Source organism: Hippocampus guttulatus, chromosome 4, assembly GCF_054856545.1.
Source record: "Hippocampus guttulatus isolate MCC_2025c chromosome 4, RoL_Hgut_1.0, whole genome shotgun sequence".
Taxonomy (NCBI): Eukaryota; Metazoa; Chordata; class Actinopteri; order Syngnathiformes; family Syngnathidae; genus Hippocampus; species Hippocampus guttulatus.
Genome location: NC_141264.1, coordinates 10,561,417 through 10,586,524, shown reverse-complemented (window position 1 = coordinate 10,586,524; position 25,108 = coordinate 10,561,417). Strand labels below are relative to the sequence as shown.

Here is a 25,108-nt window from a genome sequence, read left to right as displayed (position 1 = left end):
GACATGAAGAAATGCTTGCACCAGATTTAGCATAGATCATTTCCATCAGTACATTTCCTTTGTCACTACTGAGAGAATGCCCTAGTTTATTTTATATGTTTTGGCTTGGGGCTGGGCAAGATGACAGAAAGGTATATCACGAAATAAGTATTTCATTTTGGTTGATAGTAGATTTCTCGACTGGACCCAGGAACAAGACCAATTAGGAAACATGGTCCGCCGGCTGCATCCCAGACAGCAGCCACCCTATATACAATTACAATGCCTGCCCACTCCTTGTTCTGTCCAATTACAGTCCCAATAAATGTCACAATACAAACAACCACAGAGGGAGTCTTTCAGACTCCCCTGTTGCAGTGAAAAAAAATTGTTCCAGCATCATAAGGCACCAAATCCACCATCAGTTCATGTAAGCACATAACCTTTAGAAAAAATACTAGAATAAAATTCAAAAATAGTCAGGAAAAGCCTACTACAACAGAGGATTCTTATTTGGAGAAAAACAGAGGCACTTCATATGGTGGCAGGTGTGTGTTGACTCATTTAAGATGGGCTTGAATGTGATTAGTTGATTATGATCACAACAACATCCCCAACTATAACACGGTGTGCACAATTGCACAGCCAACATTACAGTTTACCACTGCTATTTACTGGTGATAGGGACAGGACCAGCTGCGGATAGTGAAACTCTGCATGAAAGTGATGGTCATTAAAACATAGCTTCCAAAACTGTTAAAAACAAAACAAAACACTGATAAGTCGTGTAAAATGGAGCCAAGATGGTGGAGGAATTAAAAAAACAAAAATAAAATAAGAATATGCAAAGCCAAAGCTTGAGCATAAAGGGGTCGACTTCATCTCAATTGTTTATGTTTACTAACAAGCCACGATAAGATTTGTTTTCTTTAATTGAGTTGTACAGGTTCGATAATGGCCACATTGGAATTAATGTCTTGGAGGGCTGTTATGACTGCGAAGCCATTTATTGCATTTGGATGATCTTGTTACATTATCACATCCTCACAACAAATGGATGAATATCTAGTTTTGAAAGCAGATGCCAGTAAATATTTGTTAGTTCAGCTATTTTATATTAGTATTTTTTATTTATTTTAAAGAAGGCATTCCACAAGCAGAAGAAAAAATGCTCGCAATAGCTCTAATCTAGACTATTAAAAACAATAAGCCAGAAACATGGTGTCGATGCATGTGATTTGCTTTCATGGGCCACATGAAATGATGTCGCGGGCCGCATCTGTCTTCCGGGCCTTTAGTTTGACACCTGTTATATACTGCATCCCATCAAGCACTTGTTTATGATACTATGGGAATTATGTAATAAATGTATGTGCCATCAAACTGTTAGCATTTTTTTTGATTTACAGATGACTCCACAGTGGAAATAAAAAAATTCCAAAAGCACACAGCCAAATCAACAAAAGTATGACTTCCCCAAAGAACATGGCGTCGGAATGGCCCACCCAGACCTGAATCTGAAGATCTGTGGGGTGACGTTCAGAGGGGTGTGTACATGAGATGCCGGCACAATCTTGAGAGAGTTAGAGCTTTTTTTTTTTTTTTTGATAAGAGTGGGCAAATACCGCCACATCAAAATCTACAACAGGTGCTGCACCAAATAGTTGACGGTGGAACAAGTTTTAAAATGATTTATCTTGGTCTAATTTTTTCTTTTTAACATCATAAAAACCTGGTATTTGGACAGGGGTGTGTAGAATTTTCAAATTCACTGCGGGAGAAAAATATAATCAAAATATGCTCTGATTACAAACAACTTTCAGTTATGTTTCCCCGGCAGGAGCCACTAATCTGAACATGTCTACAACACGATTTTGCCATTTCAGCTGGACCTGAAACACAACCACATAACACTGGCAACGACGACGGAGCACGAAAACAACCAGGAAAGCGATGATGCAGTAATACGTTACAGTGTCCGTAAAGCATGAGGACACAGGAGATGCAAAGCAAGCTAAAGGTTTATTCAGACTACGGCTGGCTTGAGTTGGGCGGCCCGTAGCTCACTCTACCAAGCTGCTGCATTTTCCATTCCCTCGCTCTTAGTTCCGCATTAGCGAGCCATCACTCAAAATCAAGGGAATTAAACATCTGTCAAAGGCTGCCCATTTCACCGGGGCAGGAAAAGACACATTTAGGCGTAGCGCATCTCTCTGGCGAGTCGACGTCCTGTCTACATATGAAACTAGACAAATGAGGTCATTCAGCTTTGAAATAATACTGTCTGGGTAGTGTCTGCCGCGCAAACAAATTGTGGCAAGTGCAAAAATAACAACAAGGGTTATTGAAGCACACTACCTCCCAGCTGCTCTTGCGCAGAAACAAAGCTATGTCACATTTCGTGAGCTTCAACATCATCTCCTTTATCTTGCCACCATTAGGGAAGTGTTATTATCAGTTCCATTTGTTTCCGCCGGGAGCTTCCTACTTTCTCGTAAACTATGCCACTCCTTCTCCCAGCACCTGCTAATGTCTCCATTGCTTAGAAACCTCATCAAATACTCCATCATGACCCTCTCTTACCAGGCTAAGGTTTCTTTCCGCTACATTATTTTTGTTCATTCTTCCTTTATATATTGTAGTACCTCCACAGGTTTCGGCACAGCTAACACACTCATAATACTACTGGAGTATAAAATGTACAGATAATAAAGATTTTCTTTGATGGGAACGGGATGAATTTTCAACACACTACCGTATTTCCCTTGTATCATTTGATATAGGAACGTGTTTTGCAATCAAAATAAATCAGAGCGGGATAAGCACGTTAAAAAAAGACTGTTTGACCTTCAAGGTTGGATTGTGTACTGAAAGCGAACCGCCGCAAATTGAATGCACGCAGTCAAACACAAGCTGTCAACAATTAAAAGATGCTATCAGGCTATATCAGCAAACAGGTGACATGAGATGAATTCCAAACATACAGAAAGTATGACTGTTCGCATGAAGCGCTGCATTGTGGAATTTGCAGTTTGTTTGTCAGTGACGCTTAATGTTGCGCCACTGTTGAGATCCTGTGTGGTGGGAAGAGGAGGAATTTTTCAGCATGTTTTGCTGCCATTACAATTGCCAAGTTTGGCTGTTAGTACGGCTGTGCACGAATCGGTGGAAGCAGCCATTAAAAATAAATGCGGAATCAGAATTTTCGGATTTGAATAAGAATGAATCAAGTCTATTGATGGCACAGAAATGTTTCGATAGCTACGAGCGTGTGACGTCGTACGTATATGTGTATTTCCGAAGCAGACATCAATCTGGTAGCCCCTTGCATTAATCAGTAACCAAAAAGGTTGGTGATCCCTGATCGGCTGTGCATCAACGCCATGGTCGTTACTTCGCTGTTGGCCTCTGATGCCGTGCTAGCACAAAGGAAGTTTGCAAACCTGGTCGCTGGACCAGAGAGACAATTAGCCCTCCACTAGCTAACGTATTTTCATGACCATAAGGCACACTTAGAAGTCTTAAATTTTCTGCAAAATGGGCGGGGCACCTAATAATGCGGGTCCCATTGTGTATGCAACGAGTCCCAACATTTGTGAATGGTGCTGTGTGACTTCAATGAGGGGTCCGATTGACTGACTGATGTTGTTCAATGTGTTAAGTGTGGCTTACGACTCCTTTGAGAACGCCTGCTCTTGTATGATCTTGGAAAGGGCCTTAACAGTTCTGGTGCCACAAACATGCAGCCGACGGGCCGCATGCAGCCCCGGGATTGCCCATAAAGACAATCATCCTGACTGTCTGAACGTGATCTCGCTTCCTTATGAGTGGCTGTTATTCTTGACTTGCCAAACAATCACTAAGTAAATCAGTAACTATTACTTTTAGTGGGGTTTAATAGTTGCAGTTGAATATTATTAATAAATCAACAAGAAATTGTGGACAGATTCATGAATTGGACAGCAGCCAGTGAGGCAAAAAGCTAAGTCATTGATATTGGCAATGTTATCATGACCTCCTCTGCAAACAAGGGAGGAAGTAAAGAAAAGGTTTTCCAACATTTCATGTCTTCTCACATTAAACAGGAAGCGAGCACGATGATTTTAGAGTGAAGAAACCGGTGCTTTCCACCTAGTGTGCTGCAGCATTTAGTGTACCGTGAGAGATCATCTGGTGTGCCGTGGGAAATTGTTTAATTTCACTTAAGAGGTCATCAATGATTATTTACAGTAAATACTACATATGTACTGTAGTTATGTTTGATGACAGAGACATATAGTCACAGGCAGAACAATTAAGATAATCTTCCACTAGACGATAATTGAGTTGTGTTTGCACTTTTGGTGACATTTCCGTTTTTCCTGATGTCAAATATGTGCATTGGAGCAATAACGGTTGAGAAACATCGATCTAAACCCGAATGTAAGCAACACATGCACACACCTTCATGCAGCAATCATTCTGGTGAGGAAATGAGTAACATTTCAGCTCCAGCAGAGGAGAAAAAGCACCACGGCATAATGATTTTAACCTTTTTGCTCATTTGGTCATCACACTGTGCTCACTTCTATTGGAGAACAATCTGAAATCTTTTCAACAAAATAACTGACAATGTCCTTGAATCAACAAAAATAGTTCCAATTGCCACTTGGCATGCCCTAAAATTCATCGAGTGAGTATCAAAGTACATACGTCACTTTTACAAGACGGGCTGCCTTTTAAAACTTGAGAGACATGTTGCTGCAGGCAAGAATTAGAAACCCAACCAAGCAGGTAATCTTTGTTTGGAGTCTAAGTGACCTTGTGTGTCCACCAAAAAATAAAATATAAAATAACTATTGTGATTCCCAAAATGCGCAAGACGAATAAAAAATGGAACTGGTGTGAACTAGCTGATATTGTGGTTGCATGTGTTTTGCAGAGCGTTATCTCTCAGCCAAAATGTCACATGGTGGAGAAACAGGCCAGACAGCAGGCCTCCACCCCTCCTTTGCCCTGCCCTGACTGCTCTGTGGTGCAAGCCTGCATGCGCCCGCGCACACACACACACACACGCACACGGGCACACGGGCACACAGGCACGCACACGGGCATGCACACAGGCTGCTAATACTCTACGCAGCCAGCACAACAAATTGACTCAACACTTACTCTTCCACATCTAACAGTGATAACCACAATTACATTTAAATTATTTAATAACTGGTCAAACGGGAAACCGATGACCCACAATTGTTACTCTGTAGTGGAACGAATTCAGCATGGACACACCTTACCCAAAATTATCATTATAAATATAATGGTATCTGACACAATTCAAGGCGGCACACTAAGAAGGTACTCAAAACTAGTTTACTGTATTAAAATGGGTCTATTGTTTTGTTAAATATGTCGCTCAGCCAGTCATTCCTTGAGTCAAACAAAACAGGACTTTTGACAGGTCTCAGGGAAACCACGTTGGGTGGGTTAGCATGGCTCCTGACAGCAGTAGCGTGGAGCAGTGATTCTGAACTGGTTGGTTGGGACCAAAAAGCGGGTCATGGACCCATTTCGTCTAGGTTGTGGACGGGTAGGTAAAAAAGTGAGTGGGTCCTCTTGTTTGTGACAGTAAGACATATCACAGTTTGAGGTTGTGCACAGCGCGCAATGAATGCATCATCATGTGGCACAAGAAGGCACACTCAGCTAAACGCCGTACTTACTGTTATCCATTCAAATACCTAAATGAGTATGATTGAACAGTAGACTTAAGTTCAAATTAAGTGTAATTGTGACTTTCTTACTGTGCAAAGATATGGTTGGTTATGGCCTACGGGGTAGTGCAGCCTGCAGTCCTGTTTTAAAAAGAGCTCACCAGTGATGTTACAGTATGATCTTCAAGGAATGTTGTAGTAGTGGTCATTTGAAAATATGAACACTGGATGACATTTTTTTGAGTAAGTTGTACATGTTAATATGGTGCTGCTTCCTGGTTATTTTGAAAAGTATTGCTGTATCATGATTTGTTATCTTTTAGAAATGACATGCGATAACAATATTATGAAAAGTTACTTGAGGAAATGTGTTATTCCTGAAGTTGTGTATCAAACTGGTTGCCCTTCGCATTAATCAGTACCCAAGAAGTAACTCTCTGTCTCAAACAGGTTGGTGACCGCTGGCCTACAACATGCTCAGACTTAAGTACAATTTTGGTATACGTCGCTGCCATTGAACTAAGGACGCACTGTACAATAAAATACCATGTCAGATTCCTCCTTAATTTGAAAAACGGCATATTTTGACAGCCATGCATCAGAAACATTATTGTGGTGTAACGGGGCATGTATTTATACTTAGCACACTTCTGTACGACACAAACCATGTCAGGGACTTTTCTAAAAAGAAGAGATTAGGGCCAAGATATACGTGAAGATTGTTGGCTGTATTTTTTGCAATTGTCATGTTTAATTATACTGAGTTCATTTTTTGGAGATGCAGTCCTCAGATTAGTAATGCTCTGAAAGGCACTTTGAAAATGTAAGCATGTTTTCGTGTTTTCATCGGCTACTAGTACATTGTCTTTGTTTTTAACTTGTATAAACATGCGTCGACACTTTGCAATTGCGGGTCTTAAGGTGACGGCAGTTGAGAACCACCGGCGAAGAGAGACAGCCTGAGAAGGAGCACCTTGCACTCAGCTGGGCACAGCTCCCTTAGCAGGACGCTGCTAATGTTAGCCACTTTGCTGTGTTAATCATTGCTATAAATAAGCACCCCGTGCAGCAAACTGTCTTTGACAAAGACAGGACCTAATGTGGGTGCTGTCGTTTTAGGACAGAGGGCAAGACGCCGCAAGGATACGAAAATAAAAACTCTCGGTCCTTGGTTTGGTCGCTTTATCATTGCAGGTGAAGCCCACTGACTGCAAGCTTTGCTATCGAGCTAGCCTCACCGGGCTAGAATGTGAGAAATGCAACACGACAGTCAACCGAAATTGTGACAAATAAAGCAGTGACAAGCCCAAAGTGTCAACAATAAAACTGGGAGTAGGTGGCGTGTAAAATGAGGGGAAACGATGTGTACTCACCCCATTAACCAGTCCATGGTGCTGTTTGGAGCTAGCTTAGCTAAGGCTAGCTAGTAGGGGATAACGCCAGGAGTCGGAGGCGACCCCCTCGACTTGATCCGACCGACTGCCTCGCGTCGCCGAGTCCCGTCGCTCTCTCCGGGGGTCAGTTGACTCCCCCCCCGGCCGTCCAGACCAAGAACGGCGCTCACGCTCCGAGTGACCGTCCTTGTGCTGCTCTGCTAGCGCCGAGCATGAAGAGGCACTATCACAAGCAGCTGCTCAGCGGGGCAGCCTGGAAGTATTGAGCGACTTTGAGCCGGGGAACGCAGCACGCAGAGCGGGGTTGGGGCGCGCAAGCCGAGGGGCTCCGGACCGGTGCGCTGAATGAAGACTTGAGTGTCGGGATGCCGTCGGGCCAAACCCAGTAACCTCTGTCATGAAAGCTCGTATGACTGCTAGCTGACAGATTGAAGGTCCAGCGAAGCCGCCTGCCGCTGCTGCTTCTCTGCCTGCGAGCAACTCTCACATCGAGGTCCGGAAGTAAACACAGAGCCGAGCCATTCGCACTTTGCGGCTCCTGTGCGTCGTTGGGGGAACGTTGGAGGCAACGAACCCCCTAGACAACATTTGATGCTTTGAAGCATACATCGAACGAGTTTTTTTGTGGAGCGTGAATTTACTCATTAGTTCTGTGCTTGGTTTTTGTTTGTTTGTTTGTTTGTTTGCTTGCTTGTAAATACGTGTAGTGACGTAATCAATTCAGTTTGCTGTCTATTGATTGTGAAGTTAAGCACTGCAAATTGCTTCCCTTTGATAAGAGGGTTGGAAAATGGATGGATGGATGGATGAAAATACGTGCAAATGCTGTTGGGTTAGCTGAAATGCCAAAGAACACGATGAATTGTGGACTATAATAATAATGGTGGGTATAGGGAAACAATGCAAATATGCCCCCTAGCGACTGCGAGTATTTTTGGGATGACGTCAGAGCGAGCCGACCTTTAGAAGTGCTGTGATCTGTGCCATCCTTGTTTTTTTCTGTCCATGATCTCGCCTTTGATCTTCTTGGATATGATATTTAGGGAACTCGAAATGAATTTTGCACAGTTTGTTCTCCATGCCTTCAGAAGCTTCATTTTATTGACATTCTCATATACAGTAGTAATTTGGTAACATTCTGTTGCCTTTCATTCTGATGCCGCGGTTTTCAATTCCCAACATTCATCCCAATAAGTAAATATGCATTTTTAAAAAGTAGCTTCTGGCATAAAAATGGTGCCAGACGAATCATGCGATTGACTCACTATGATGACCCCCAAATGGGACAAACCCAAAGATGCAACATTATGTTCTGATTAGAATTCCTCATGGGGATTGAATTTGCAGTCGGCATTCTTATCATGTAGTATTTGTACGATTTGTAGTGCACATCACACAAATGCAGGCACGCAAGCAAACTTGGGAGGTGGTGATGCTACCTTGAAACACTTCTGGTTCAAAAGCCCAAGTCCTTACAGAAGCATTTTCCAACCCAGTATAGATAAAGAAAGATATATGGAAGTGCTTGTCCACATTGGGGTTGTGAGCACGAGGCAGGTTTTACTCTGAACTCGTCGCTAGGCAATGGGGCACATACAAGCAAACAACCATTCACACTAACATGGGCAGCTACGGCAAATGTGTCTTCAATTAACCTAATATGCACGTTTTTGGAATGTGGGAGAAAAGTGGAATACCTACAACAAAAGGAAAAGAAAAAAAACAGGAGCATAAGGAGAATATGCAAACATAGAAAGCCCGAGGCATTCAGCATTCTTGCAGAAAAACAAACATTAGTTTCAATACATGAGTTAACATTCACACACATTTTTGGATGCACAATTGTCATGTGAATGCTTGACACACTTGACATTCGCACAATAAAGTTTTTCATTTAAAAATGAGAAGAAAAAAACGTGGGTGCAGCCGCATTACGTAATGATTCTGTTCGGCGTGTGGAGGCCAAATATAATCTTCTAGCCACTGTTGCCATCCAAAGGCATTTGATTGCAGCAGTAGCTGTTATGTTTGTTCTACTCTCTTATATGTGGTTCTGACCCAAAACATTGAAAACAAGAGATAACAAAAAAAAAACGCTTTTATGATGGTGACGCAAATGATCATATAACATACATGCTGTATGTTATATGGTAACATCTAAAGTCTAGAAAACATACAAAATATGCATGCAGAATCTTTGAGAAATTGCATTTTTAACTGCATGTTTGTTTGTTTTTAACTGAAATGGAACATTTCTGTGTGATGCCAATGTTGATGTGCTTGCCAAGATTGACAGGAACTCGATGAACTTGAACACCCCAGTTTCTTTGCACACTGCAATGAGAAAAAAAGATACTAATTGTTTTCAACAACTGCACATTGCCATCAATTGCTACCTGTCATGACTTGAGGGACACCGTGCAAAACTATGCTCATTTGCCCTATGGAGAAAGTGTTTCAGAGCGTCCACTGCATCATGGTGCTGTTTAAAAACGTTGAAGGTAAAAATGTATGACTAGTATTTCAAAGTTAAATTCAAAATAAAATAATTGTAATAAGTATTTGTAAACATTGCTTTGTTCAACTAAATGTTTTTATGCAAAGCAAAGACTGTTTAGTTTAGTTTATATTGTGCCCAAATGATACATTCCAAGTCCTATTTAGACCATTCTTTGCCGCAAACTCCATGTGCAAGCAATTTTATTCTGTCACTCTTGTTGTATATCCCATGACATCTTGAGGCGGAATAAAGAAACAAAAACGATAGACTGCATACCTAATGGAGCCACTAATGCAGTGGTCCTTAACCTGAGTTCGGTGAATCGGTCTCAGGGGTTTGACGGAGACTCTGCCATGGAGGTTAAGACACACCCGACTCAACATGTCAATTATGACACGCCCGCTTGGCGATCACTGACTGTATGATCACATTACATTGCTTATCCAATCAGTGCTGCGGGAAATTTAGTTCACTCAGTAGTCAATGTGCGACTGTCATGATAGTACATTGTGTGATTTCTCTTAGAATGTTTTAAATACATGCTAACTATGTCGCACAAAAAAAAAAAAAAAAACCAAAGTGGTCGGACGAATATGTACCACATGGATTCACGGAATGTGATGGGACTCGGCATCCTTTTTCCATGATGTGTCATGCCAAGTTGAACAACTTGAGTCTCGCACCGGTAAAACTGAAGGAACACTTCTTGAATTTTTATTTTTCAGTAATGAAGGGTTCGATGAATGTGCATATGAATTGGTTGGGTTCGCTACCTCGATTAAGGTTAAGAATCACTGCACTCATGCCTTTGTCTTTCGTGAGCTTCCCGTGGCGTTCATCACAATCAAACAAGACCCGGCGAAATGTCATTGGAAGCCATATTTCTCCTCTGGAAGGCATCCATGTGCACTGACCTCTCACTGTGAAGCGGTGGAGGTGGCAGGCACGCACAGTAACTTACAGTTAAATGATCATAAATGAGCTCACACACAGGCTGCCTTCCCAAAGCATAAACCGTGTTTTATGTCTTTGTCACATCAGTAACAGTGGATCCACCTGCTCGACTTCTCTCAGCCAGATGAACACCATCAATTTAATGAGAATACCCCATAAAAGTTTTTAATTTAGGGTTCGGAAATCAGCGTTAAAAAATCGCATTGATATGATGCAACCTCTCATCACAAAGACTTTTCCCCCCTTCATTTTAGTATTCAATTCTGGAATCATTTTTGAACATATCATAATGCACAGCTATTGAAACTATTTGGGCATCATTTAACAGTACGTCTATTATGGTAGCTTGGAATATTGAGCCATTGCAGCAGTATCTCATACCTTATTTACTTTAGCTTGCATGCACTGCATTGTACACATGTATCTACAGTAGACATCGATTTTCTTTAATTAAGGTTGGGGTGAGCTGCAAGCTATGTGAGCTGACTTTGGTATGAACCCTGGACTGGTTGGCAGGCAATTGCGGGCACATATAAATAAACACCCATTCACAGTCACTCTACTTCATTGGAATTTACATTCTGGCCACTTTATTGTGATTTTTTTTTTAATTCGATGTACAAATGTGGTAAAGACAGAATCACATTTTAAGAAGAGAAGTGACGATACAAGAGAGTCATCAGGGAGCAGAAACGTCTTCAATTAACCTAACATGCATGTTTTTGGAATATGGGAGAAAAGTGGAGTACAGTATCTGGAGAAAACTAGGATGGGGACAACGTGTGAGCTCAGATTCTTCTCAGGACTTCTCATCTCTGAAGCCTGCAATGTAATGTGTTGTAGTAGAATATGACATGCTTTTTTTCAATGTACATATATATTTATTAATGGGACTGAGCTACAATTCTTGTAAAGGTGTGTTTTTAAATCAATTCAATTTCTTTATTGTCCACATTCCTCTGCTCTGTTCTGTACTCTGGGATTCAAACAACTGTACTCTTAGCCCAGAACATGCATCCATGTCAAATCTGTTCTTTAAGATACAATCCGGCAGGCCTAGAACAGTAAGGAGGAACTCGGGGAATAAACATTGAACAAAATGGAAATAGTCCACAAGTTGATGACATCATAACTTAATTTGCATACATCATCAGGTTTGCTCTCCCAACGTCATCTCACAATTAGGCATTCAGAATCAATAAGCCATCATTAGCAACCCTCTTTTCCCCACACTGCTGTACTATAGATAACAACAAGGCACTGAAAAAAAGAAGTCCTGTTGACATGGGCCAGAGTCATACGATTGGCCTTTTGAGATGCGAGCGCCCTGGTGGCCTCCAATCAAATGTAACAGGGGGGCGTGGTTTCAAATGTTTTCGGCAATCGAGGCGCGGTAAAATAATCTTCTGCAAAGTGCTTCCATATATAGCCACGTGGTGGCAGTGTGGGGTAATATGAAGTTTCCACCCTCTGGTACAACGCTTCTTGGGTCCGTACAGAGAGCAAGCTTTTTTTCATTTGATAATTTGGGATTTATGGGGTAATGGTTTTCATAGAAATACTTTCTGTAATGATGATGAAGGAATAACACTGCACTAACTTAGGTAGCTGCGCGTTCAGAATTTCGTACCAAATCAGGTTACGTCGCCTTTGATAATGCAAATCAATCACAGTCTGAATCACATAAATACCTTCACATGAACTAATATTGGACACTATTTTCCCTCTGCTGACTATTGTGTATGCAGCAGTGTCCTTGATCAGGCATCCACTGAGCTTTGTTTACCAACTACTGTATTATTTTGCATCCAAAGGTCCAGGTGTCACCATAGATGTGCCCACTGTGGGAAATGGAGCCAGCCACTGGTCAGATGCTCCTTTTAGCAATTCAAGGTGACTTCCTGAAATCCATCCGCTCATCAATAATGGGTCGTGTACAGGTCGATATTTTCCCATTCCATAACATCAAACTTGATGCAGCTGAAAAGAGATATGACTGAATTCCTATATTCCCAGAGTGCAGTACAAATTGTGCGCCTCATCGAAATTCATCGAAGTGTGCTGTGATTCCTAAGCCTCCATCCATCCATTGTCCAAACCGCTTATCCTAACGAGGGTTGCGGACGTGCTGGAGCCTATCCCAGCCGTCTTCAGCCAATTGCAGGGCAAACATAGACAAACAACAACCATTCACTCTGACAGTCACACCAAGGTATAATATCGAGTGCTCCATCAACCTACCATACATGTTTTTGGAATGTGGGAGGATACCAGAGTACATAGAGTCCACTGATGGCTCGCCGGTTTGAATCCGTCTCTGACTCTCCACTGCCAAAGTGTCCTTTAGCAAGACACCAAACCCTGGTTTGCTGGCCGTCGGCTTGGCAGCGCCTTGCATGGCAGTAGCCGTCCATTGATGTATTAAAGTCTGGATGTGAGACTTTGTTAAGCACTTTGGGCGCCCGTTGGTGAAGACAAAGTGCTACATAAGTGCACTCCATTGACCATCTGTTGAAAAGAACAAGTAAGTCAAATAAATATGACATTTATGCCATGGGATTGGCTGGTGACCAGTCCAGGGTATACCTCCCATCTAGCCCAAATCTAACCCTCACCCACAACCCTGACAAGAACAAGTGGTTTATCTTCTTTTCTAAAATTTCAGCTCTGTGGTTATTGTTACACTTTTCCTCTTTGTAATTTATAGTGTCCTTCTCTGGTAGAAAAACACACACACACACACTCACGCACATACGCACAAACACACATACATGCACACACACAAAAAGCCAAAGATAAAATTAAACAAATTTTACATATTTAATCCATCACATGCTTTGTAAGATCAAATCTGAAAATTGTCTGTTGTCTAGCAGGATGTTACACATAATGATGCATCTACCCAGACACACAGTGATGGGCGCCTGATGTCTGATGTAAGCATTTTTTTCCCCTCCATATGACTTTGGAGAGTACAGTATGCTGCAATTTGAAATCTATAATGCTGTCATTTTCTTATTCAAACAATAAGCACTGTGTCGAAATTTTTGTCATTGGGAGAGGTAAGAAAACATTTTCAAAGATGAACATAGAGTTCTTTGTTGTCATACTTTTGTGACATTTTGAAGTGTCAGAAGTTTTTCTTTTAGCCTAGACTTTTTGCGTGACTGCTAGTCATGCCGAGCCAGACAGTGTGACACCCACATGTACACACTCCAGATTTAATTTTGAGATATATTTTTTTTCCCCTTGTCAAAGAGGTTCAACATAGCTATCGGGGCATCTGAAAAACACTCAACGTGCGGACTCATATGAACACTCGTGTAACTATAGATCAGTTCTGCAGCTGCAGGTATCGACTGTGGGGTGACTAATGTGATTTATTCATAGCTGGCAGCGGTGAATCAAAGAGTCATCAGCAGGGATTAAAACCGAGACACAATTCTTGCATGAATAATACATCTTTGATGGCTCCTAAGATTATACAAATGCGTCTGTTTTATTTTCCAAAAGTCTCAGGCCAACACAAGCTTTGTTGTTTTAATGACCTTTTTGACAGCAGCCATTTTGACATTTATGAATGAGTTCCAGATACAGATAGTTTTCAGTATAACACACACACACACACACACACACACACACACACACACACACACACACACACAATAAATACAACAACAAAATAATCCCACAAAACCTTGTATAGGATTGGTGAGTCGACCAAAGAAGAAACCACACACTTTTGTGAAAATGTGGAAGAAGGTTCCAATACAGGAATACAGTAAAATGAACCTCTTTTTTTCCGTCAGGGATACGTTATAGAGCCACCACCTGTGATATACAGAGACCAAATACAATTTTTTTATATAAGTATATATTTTTGCGCATCCCACCTGCTTGAAAAACATCAATCTTTTTTAATCTCTGGGTGGAGTTTGCATGTTCTCGCTTGCCTGCATGGGTTTTCTCTGGGCATTCCAATTTTCTCCCGCATTCTAAAAACATGCATGGTAGGTTAAGTGATGACCCTATATTGTCCCTATATGTGATTGTGAGTCTGAATGGTTGTTGATTGCCCTTGTGTGCCCAGTGGTTGGCCTGGTATGTGTGGCACAAAGTGAATCTACATGAAAGGCGCACAAATTAAAATTTGGACTTTTTTTCTTCTGTAAACACCCATACAAAAAGCAATCACTTGCTATATATTGTGGGTCATTTGAGTCTTGTGGTGCATGTGCAAATATTTGGGTTTCGGCTTTGAGCCTCAGGTGGGGCTTTTATGTTTGGAAAACGTTTTTTTTTCTCAAAAACTTGTACGTTTGGTTAATTGAAGACTCTAAAATGTCCATAGGTGTGAATGTGAGTTAAAGTTGTTGTTTTTTTACAGTATATGTGGCCTGTGACTGATTGGCGGACAGTCCAGGGTATACCCTGCCTCTCGTCAAATGTCAGTGGGATAGGCTGCAGCTCGCTTGACGATCACAAGCGCTATTGAAAATGGATGGATGGATGCCGTAACTGTGGCACTACCACAACTGCAAGTCATCTTTATCCAAAAAACCCCAAAACGCTACCACAAGTGTTGTATGTACAGAGCTGTGAGGTGATTCTTTTACCTCTCAGCTTGTGCCAGACAGCAACTATCAACAACTACATACGTCCGTCTTGCCTCCAGCAACTGCGCTCTTCTTGAACCCGCACAGTTGAAAGGATTATCGCCATGTAGTGTTCGAAGGCATGTGTCATATGCCCAAAGATTTGCTTCAAGTACTGTACATGTAAACCAAACTACTAAAATAAATGTAATTCTGTCCCAGGACTTTTTCCCTACACAATAATGTACACATAAAAGCAGACATGTGTGTTGTTTTGCAAGTAATAAATCATCAGGATACTGTCACATGCCTTCATCAAAATAGCCTAAGGATCAAGAACAGTGCAGTCGGGAGGAATCGCAGAACGTTTCAAGACACATTTTTAGTAACAGACAGATACCAAAATTGGGATGTTTGATTTCACACTTGGGCACCATGGACACCAACATTTTTGTACTGCGAGCCATTAATGTATTATTATTATTGTTATCTTAAAAAAACAAGCAAAAACATTGACAAAAGAGAAGACCAGATATTTGGGGGAATTATAAGGCATTTTTTGTTGGCTTTACGATAATGGTCATCTGTGTATTTATCATTAAAATGCCAAAGGGCAAACAGATCTACAAACACGTTCCTGTTCCCAGTCTCTTATGTGTGTCAGGTGCATTCAAAAGGTGAGTAGTTTGACTTTATTATGGTTTAATTTACTTTTGTTGCTCAGAACCGTGAGGCAGAGATGGCTGACCATTCTTTAACCACGCTGACCCACATTACGCCCGAGTAGGTAGCCGTCAGCAAGTGCTCTCATGAGCCTTGCTTTTTTTGTTGTTTTTGTGTTTGTTTTTCACTTTTTGTTTGTTGTTACGTCGTGTGGACCTGATGTGGACTTTTTTCAGCATTTTTGGCCACGACATTCATCAAAGGAGACTCTGTGCTCGGTGGTTGCGCGTTCTCGGCAGCATGGGTATACCAGCACTGTTTTTGACTGGGAGGAATGTCGGCGCCGTTTGACTGTCGTTGCTGGACAGTCCGGGGCGCTTGTGTCTTGCGCCTGTTATGGGCAGCATTTTTCACAGCCCCGCTTTGTTCAGCGGAGAGATCGGTGCTGTTGGACGGTCTGCGGCTGGATGGATGTAAGGCTTGAGGAGCCGACGATGAGAAGAAAGTAGCGTTAGCGCGGAGCGCCGATGCGGATGTGGAACTGGGAGTCGCGGCTTGGAGTTTGAAGCGGATTACGTGGGACAGGAGAAGTGAACTAATCTCTTTTCGTCAATGGACGCTACAGCTTCGTGTTTGCTTTCAAAACTTAGCTTGTAGCAGACGTGTGCACATTTTCAGCATGACGTCTCTGATCCACTGGTGATAGGACACTTTGATCCTCTCCTCTTTCATCTATAACTGCTTCAGACAACAAAGTGTATGCAGAAAAGTGGTGAAGATTGCACGACTGTCTGTGTCCTATATGTTGTGTTGTGTTATTTTTGTTATTTTGACTTCAAAATGGCGCCGCGAGAGTGGCTGCCTTTCCAGCAGCTCCTATATTTTGTTGTTCTACTTCTTCCTTTCATAACTTTGCTGCTGTGAATTGGGAATTTCTCCATTGCGAGACTAATAAAGGTTTTCTTATCTTATTACAGTAAGTTTTGTAGATTTAACCCTTTCAGGGACAGTGGTTACTACAGTGGACAGCTTTTCATGCTATCAGGTTCCAGGGTGCATGAAAGGGTTAAAAAGTATTTTTGTTGGCCTTCACGTAATAGCTGATGATTTAAATGGGCTTCATTTTCCTTATGTTCAAATATGCAGTATGTGCCATTTACTGTGAGCAGCCTGATCTCATCTAATGGAGTTGGCCTATTAATAGTGCCCGCACGATACACAGAGACACTCATAATGATCGTTTGTGTGACTGTTGGCACCACCGAGTCTGTCCATTTCTACGTCGATTCTGCACGGTGTGTGTTGTTGTGTTGTGTGTTCTTGTGTCACCCCCGGCTCCACACTGACGGCTGATGTGCGCGTCTATGAATCAGCCTAAGCCACATTAGTCATGTCTGCAGACTATGCAGTACCTGGCTCCAGAGCAATCATGCTGGGGCGAGGAGGTGGCTGGAAAGAGGCAATTTCTTGATGCAACGCCAACAAGAGTGTATTGGTTTGAAAAAGACGGGATGAAAAAGGAAAGCAAAAAGAACGGTGCACCATAGGCACCACAAATAACAATTAGGGCTTTTCAAAAAGGGGGAGCAAAGCAATCATGCCTCTGGCGAATCAAATGGCGAATAACAAGCGTAACAGTAAAAACATGCTGTTTTAATGCAATAAATGTTCCATGGCGAAACCCCAATCGCCCCCACCCCCTTTTCTTTGCCTTTCAAGCAGATCAGACATGATTCACTTCCAGCCAGAGGCAACTTGACAGAAATAGCTTGCATGTGGCTCAAGGGTCACAAACGATATGAGAACGAGCAGTCTGTCAGCAGACAAGATTTGTACGATGTCATCTCCAGGTTATCTACAACTTCGGAAGCAGTACCTTTGAGGGTTTGCACCATGCGTCATGTGAACTCTTTAGTATAATACTTTATAATAACACTACCATATATTGGGCAAACCAACAAAACAAAGACCGAGCCTTCTCTGTCGCCGCCCCCACCCTCTGGAACGCTCTACCACAACACATCCGCAACTGTACTGACCTCCAATCCTTCAAATCATCCCTTAAAACTCATCTGTTCCGCAATGCTTTTCATACCTTTTAATCTCTTTTACCCATTTTGCTTTTTGTTCATCTAAATGTGCTTTTTAAATTATGTATGCTTGTTTTAAGTGCACATTTTTATCCTGTGTTTTAAGCTCTTGTAAAGTGTCTTTGAGTGTGATGAAAAGCGCTTTCAAATAAAATGTATTATTATTATTAGTATTATTATTAAATATGGACTGAAAAACCAAGACGTGAGTGACTAAAAATGCTATTTTTGGAGTAAAGTTTGCTGCATTTACAGGGTGTTCCTTGGAATTTAAAGTCATCACCATCATAAAATCTTACTTTACAGGCACGTCTCTGAAGATGTAGGGTAGGGATGGACAAGTTCAATGCTGGAGGGTTCACCATTTTTCATCAGTGCTTCTGGGGGGAGTGGCTGGCTGCCAGTTGCCCAATCCCTACAAGTAGATTCAACTGTTGGTCAGTTGCTCGAGAGAGCTGACTTTGAGCGTGAGGCGGGACACAGAGGCGGGCCTTTCACCAGTAAATTATCGGGGAAGACAATAGATTCACACTCACTTAACATGCATGTTGTTGGATTGTGGCAGGAAACCAGAGTAAGGAAGAAACCAAAGTCCCCGCAAGCACATGGTGAGCTTGAGAACTCCTATGAAGAATGCAAACCCACAGCCTCTTGAATGTGAGGCAGAAACTCAACCCACATATTTCACCGCGCTGCCCTTACTGTGATAAACACAATAAAAGACTCATTATTAACTTGATGAATGACAAAGGCATAATGCAAATCTGATATGGAACATATTTTAATCATTACTACTGGTCACATGGATAGGAATAAGTGAACCACAACAGGTATATCTTAACCCTTTCATGCACAAATAATAATAACCTACATCAGGATATTTTCTCAAGTGTTTTTATTAGTCTTTAGGCATGAAAAAAATAATGGCAGTGGATGGCAACACACATAAAGGTGTCGTCGTCTCGTCACTTTGCTTGTACATAGTACCCGGAGTTCTGTCCGTCTTTGTTGGATCATTGTGAGTGTGAGCGTGAGTACCTGCGTTCTTCGCTCCTGTCACGTTTTGTTTTGTCACAGGTTTCTTTTGTTACTTTGGCTACTTTGTGATTTCCAGGACTTTGTTTGCACACTTGTAGTTAGTTAATTTTCCAGTGTGCTCCTGTTTGTATTTGCATTAAATACATCTTGGTCACTCCTTCCGACTCCTCCCTGCCTTGCCTGCTTTTTGGGGTCCTACCAACCACCACCATGCAAAACCTGACACTTGAGTTTACTTTTGAATCTGCATTCAAGCAAAATTCCAGACAACAAGGAAATATCTGGGATGGTGTCAGCACTGACACATTCACCTGAGGGATGCGGTTTTGGAGGTGCAGACGCTGAGATATCGGATACACATTGCAGTGTGCACCGTTGCTGACTAAAGCAGCAGTGTATGCACATGTCCGGGCATGAGTGTGTGTTTTGACAGGGGCACACAGTGCTGATGGAGCTGATCAAGGGAGATACAAAGACAAAAATACATAAGGACTGTAATGCAGCATTTAACATTTTACACACTGGACTGGTCGTGAGCCAGCTGCAGCCTCAGGCCATACGGTATTATAGACAAACAACAATTCCCATTCATGGACGGTTTGGAGTCTTCAATTCATTAATCAGTATGTGGCGATAACTCACACCAGGATGGGGAGAACAGGTCTTCACAAAAAAGCACCCAAACGGAGATCAAAAACCTGAATGTTTGAATTGTGAAGCAGTCTTACTAACCACTAGACCACCCTGCTGCCTCACTTCCATCCCACTGGATATTAATAAATGGATACCTCTCAGATGTTGTAGTTCTTAATGAGTGTTACTGTATTATAGATAAAATCTTATTTTCCTTTGGATGATCACTTTGTTGAAGCCTTGAGAACACCTACTCCTGACAGCCAGTGATCCGCAACCATATTACAGTGCCGTGAGAGATCCTCGGATGACTTGCGGGAAAATATCACATTTTTCTCAAGTGGTCTAAAATTATTATTTATATACACAAAACATTGTACCTTCCTTCCTCTATCCCAGCGACATATAGTGACAGACTGAACAATCAAAAGCCTGTGCACTTCCATTATGATCCCCAGACATCATCATAATTTCAGTATGCTGTGCTGTACTCTTTTGTGGCATTTGTTGTATGCTGTGAGATTTGTCCCATGTCAAATGTTCCTTAGCCCAAGAGAGGTTGGGAAACCGTGCATGCAAAGTATTGTACCTTCATTTCAACAGTAGGTGGCACTAGCAAGTAATTCAAATGAATCAAAAGCTCTAAGATTTTTGGTATTTGTTTCTGTGAGCATAATCGAAATCACATCGAATTTACAACAGTGTTATGAAAATGTCCGCTTGCGCAATTTCTGTATTTGGCTCCAGCAGCATGAGCACTGAGAAGCCTTTCTTTATTTTTCTCGTGATTTGCAAGTATTAGACATCCCCTCCAGTCTGCTGGGAACACACACACACGCACACACACACACACACACACACACACACACACACACGGCCATGACAACACTAACTGCATTAAAATGGATTACCTGAGGTCTGCTGACCCAAGCCAAAGGATTCTTCCCTGCGCCCCCCCACCCCCCACACACACACATGACACACACGTGCACACTACCTGATGTCCACTGTAAACTATCCATTTGCAATCATTATCCATCTACTGATAATGTATGCAACATTCAGTAGACTTGCCGAATGTAATGAGATGTAACACAAGAATGTGTCAAATGCTGTTGTTGAGTTTCATGTTCTCGACATGCATGTTCATTTGACTAAAGACTCTAAATTGTCCATAGGTGGGAATGTGAACGCGAATGATTATGTGTCTGTAGCCCAAGATGTGTGGTGTGCGGTATATCTGGTATAATTTTGGTCCATGTGTAAATGTGATAATGGCTTCTTCAGATTTGAGTTTATGTTTCTCTTGGCTATACAGAAGAAGACATAGAATCTCAATAAAAAATAAAGTGGTAATACAAGGTGGTGGTCAAAGTGCTGGAAAGTTTTCACTTAATCTAACAATTATGGTTCTGGCATGTGGATCACACGCAATCATGGGGAAAGCTTGCAAACTCCACATAGGAAGGCCAGAGCCGGGATTCGGAACCTGAACCCCAGAGAATGTGAGGTGTACACGCTAACCACTCACCACAGTGCTGCCCTTCGAAAATATTTTTGTGGCACGAAGCTATTGTGAGGGAAACCTTGACTACGTACTTCCAGTTGCGTGAGAGGCTAACGGGAATGAAAGGCGAAGGGTTCAATTGAAGTGGGGGCGGGGGCGGGGTGTAAATTAAACAGGGAGAGAAGTACTTCCAGGCTGCCTGACTCAGATTTATATAAGGGCAAGATTCTTCTGTGTGTAGACAGTGCCTTAAAATGTTATTGGGAGTCATCCCCTTGTGACGCATGGAAAACCGTGCAATCCAGTGCTGATGTCACTTCAGAGCAGCACACATGAAAGACACCAAAGAAGAAGAGAAAGTGGGTAGAGATATGTTAAGTAAAGTGCACATGTGTAAGTGGAAAAGAGTGCTGGCGCCCCATTGACGTAACACTCGCTAAGTGTTTCCCCCTGCGACGAAGGCGTCGGGCCGCCCCTCGGCATGGACGCGTCTGGCAGCCATCATCGGCTAATGTGAGCGGCAACGTTCACACATGCACGCACACGTCCGGGCACACGCGAATCAGCCACACGTCATCCGGCGACCATCGAAAAGAGCTGTCTTCTCCACATTGACTGTGCATCGGACTCACAATACACAGCAGTGCGTATGCTATCCACATGGAAGCAAAGATGTACAACTAGACATGTGGAGAGAATTTTACACATGGGGAGCACACAAACACGACACTACATGCAAAATAAATTAGTGACTAAATGGAGATTGAGTGGCAAGGGTGCGCTAAATGTGGCACTCTTCTTGAATCTGTTCCCCGGTCTGTAGTTGCTGCATTCATTTCTAATTATTTCCATAACAATGGTTGATTAAAAGAATGTAATTCCTTTAGAAAGTAATTTCAGATGGTGCCTACAAAAACAGTTTTTTTTATTTTATCTTGTTAAACTGTTAACGCTCAATGTTGCCAGCAAATTCAAATCTCCAATCGGATATGTTTCCAAAACTCCCTGCAGACATTAGCGACTGCCTTTCTCAGCAAGAAGGCGCACTGCCAGATTTCTCAATGAGCTCCTGCCAAATTGATGGGCTTGGTTTAAGAGATATCAGGTACAGCAAGTGGTTGCAATGTAACCCCACCAAATTGCCTGGTGTGACTTCTTGCAGTACACTTTATCACCCAAAATTATGCTGTGTAGGGAGTGGACAGAGCAAGACTACTGCTGCATCGGTGTTTGCAACGTCACGCATTGAAGATTAATCATGCAACATGTCATTGAAGAGAAAATTTGGCGGTTGACTTCCTGTCAGAGTTTTTACTCGGACAAAGTTAAACAAATGACACAGGGAAGATTGTCTTTCTGACGGCGGAAGAGGATCTCTGAGGGCGAACGACGGTAGTTGCCGCGTGACCACACTCAGAGTTCCTTGTCCTCCAGTCGAACTTTTATTGCTTACATATGCAAAATACAAGAAAAACACTGCCCCCGATATTTGCATACCACGCCCCCCGGTCCGGCCCCTCGGTAGTGATCTGATTACCTTGGTTTAAGCTTTGAACCTCAGATACGTTGACACCTTTCAGTCTGGTCTACAACGAATCAGCAAGTTGCAGACTTCGCAGATGACAAATGTCCGCCTTGGCGCGACACCCGATCCCAGACCGTCTTTTGATGTTCAACAACGCTTCATTCCCAAATTGTTTATTCCCACTTTGTGACCGAGTCTAGCCTTCTTCCATCTGTTCGCCCCCTTGCTTCGTCGTGATAACTGTGGACTTCAAAAGCCCTCCGCCCAAACGGCCGACACCTTTGCGCACAGACGTTTGGGGGCGCTGAATACTCCCCCAAACGTCTAGACATGCCCAAATTAAATGAAACTTTAACCATGATACAATTTTGCTCGTAGCTTTCTTTGTCACTTCCCCTTTAAAAGGTGGAAACGTTTTTGATCTCCATGCTGTCATTTTTGTAACTACCATAAAAAGCATTTTAACAAGGGTGTGTTGAATCTTTATATCCAGTACTTCTGACAACCCCCCACCCAAACATCACTAAAAGCTGATATTGTCCCATTTTGGGCATTTCCCATAAGGGGTGGAGATAGAAGCCACCTCATTGTCTCCGTCACACACCCACACCCGAAACTAGTGGGTCTCAGCTGGAGAGGCCGATAAGTCCATTACCTCAGCGTGCCCTGTGAATGGCTCATTTAAGCAACATTGCACCCACAAGCTGTTCTGCCTCTATGGAGCTTTGCTTGCACATGTTATTTGATTGTGTGAGCTGACATTCCACCATGACATCATGAAACCAAACCTGCCTTTGTCAGAGGATGCAAAAATTTGCCCGGTATGGGCCAAACAGCACTCACCGTCACCTCACACAAGCCCGACCCCGTCCCATCCTCTCATCCCCCAGTGGCGACTGTTGACCGTTGTTCACGCATCACCTGACGTGGCTGCAAACAGCAAAACGTTCCACCGAGAGTGGGAATGAGGAAGAAGGTTGAATGCAAGACATAGTCTTGAAAAGCTTGAATGTGTCGGGACTTCAAAGAGGAAGTAGCGTAATGCTAACCTGACAATGAGTCAGAGTGGCACATGGGAACAAGTCAGCGATGTTCCCTCTGTGCCTTCACTCCTTCATGGCTTCATTCTAATCTGTATAATAACAACATATCAATGCCATATCACTTTAATTTTCCATTAAATACTCCATAGGTAGGTTACTGTTCATTGCAGTGAAGAAATGCCTGTACATTTTATGGCACTCGTCCGCTGTAGGCTACTGCTCTCAGTGCCTTTGCAAATAGTAAAAACATAAAATGTGAATAATGTATGCCTCCTAATACTGTTAACTGCCTATATTTATTATTCAAATCCAGAAAATACCACAAACTGAGATCTCAAAACATTTAAATATCATTTCAAACTTATCTTATGCCCGTGGTTTCATCAGACAAAAACACATTTTCCCCACATGCATTTTGCGGATTTCAAGTAGCCTAACTTCTTTCTGTCATGTGTCTGGGTTCTGACGTTTTTATTTTTGTAAGATTAGACGTTAGTCTTGCCATCCTATCCACAGCCCAGACATATGAAGAACAGAGATGGCTGTCACATGTACTAAACAGTCCATAGTTGAAGAAATTCCCGTCGTTCACCTTGGTGTCTACCTCTTGGCAGCCTCAGTGACCAGTTTTCTTTTTGTCATTTTTATCAATTTTTGAGGGATGTCCTGTTGTTGGTAAGATCACTGCGGTCCCATATTTTCTGAGGATTCTCTTCAACGTGTTCCATTTTGTTTTTCAATACCTTGGAAACTCTTTTGTATCCTGCTCCTTCTATCATTGATCAGAGACATCCTTCTGACGCTGCGGAAGCTCTCTGTGGACCACGACTTGTGCTGTAAACTGTGACTACCAAAATGTCTGGAAAAGCTACCTTCAACAGCTCTATTCATTTGGAGTTCATCTGAGCCACGGTAATTGGTGGCAGGTGTGTGCCGACTCCCATTTAACATAAGTTGGAAAGTGATTGGTTAAACACAGGCACATCCCCATGCCTGTCCGAGCTGGACTGTTCCACCATGCTGTTGTCTGCTGTTAAGGTGGCTGGCTATCAATGCTAGCAAGTCCTCTGTTAGCATAGAGCCGGGTGTTTGGGCAACATCTTGGGGTGATACAGAAAGCACACAAATATATAAATAGCATCGGTGTTTTTCAGCGATTAGTTTTAGCTATGTTCTACCGAAAAAAAAAAAGTGACAATAGGTAAGATAGCGATTTGTAAATTGGCGGGGCTTATGGTATACCAGCCACTGTACATCTATGTTTTGGCTACTAGTGAGTAAAAGGAAGAAACCCTCCACCCAAGGAAAAGCATTAATCTCCCTCACATCATTGTCTGTCTGTCAAAGCACACACTTCACTTTTCACTGTGTTCATTTTATTGCTTTTCAATGGTGTCAAATGTTATCTCTTTATGACCACGTACCCCCTACAGTACAAACAATCTGTAGTTTGACTTTCTACTCATTAAAAAAAACAAAGAAACTCTCTGATTA

General features: G+C 42.3%; 1 protein-coding gene across 1 annotated transcript in view; it reads right to left on the bottom strand.

The window, feature by feature from the left end:
- Window positions 1–7,572, bottom strand: part of mob2a (MOB kinase activator 2a) — a 62,138-nt gene extending 54,566 nt beyond the window's left edge. The window contains exon 1 of the mRNA XM_086109214.1: window positions 7,046–7,572. Coding sequence (XP_085965340.1) covers window positions 7,046–7,062 — 17 coding nt within the window. The 5' untranslated portion in view covers window positions 7,063–7,572. The remainder of the gene's footprint in view (window positions 1–7,045) is intronic.
- Between the last annotated feature and the right edge of the window lie 17,536 nt (window positions 7,573–25,108).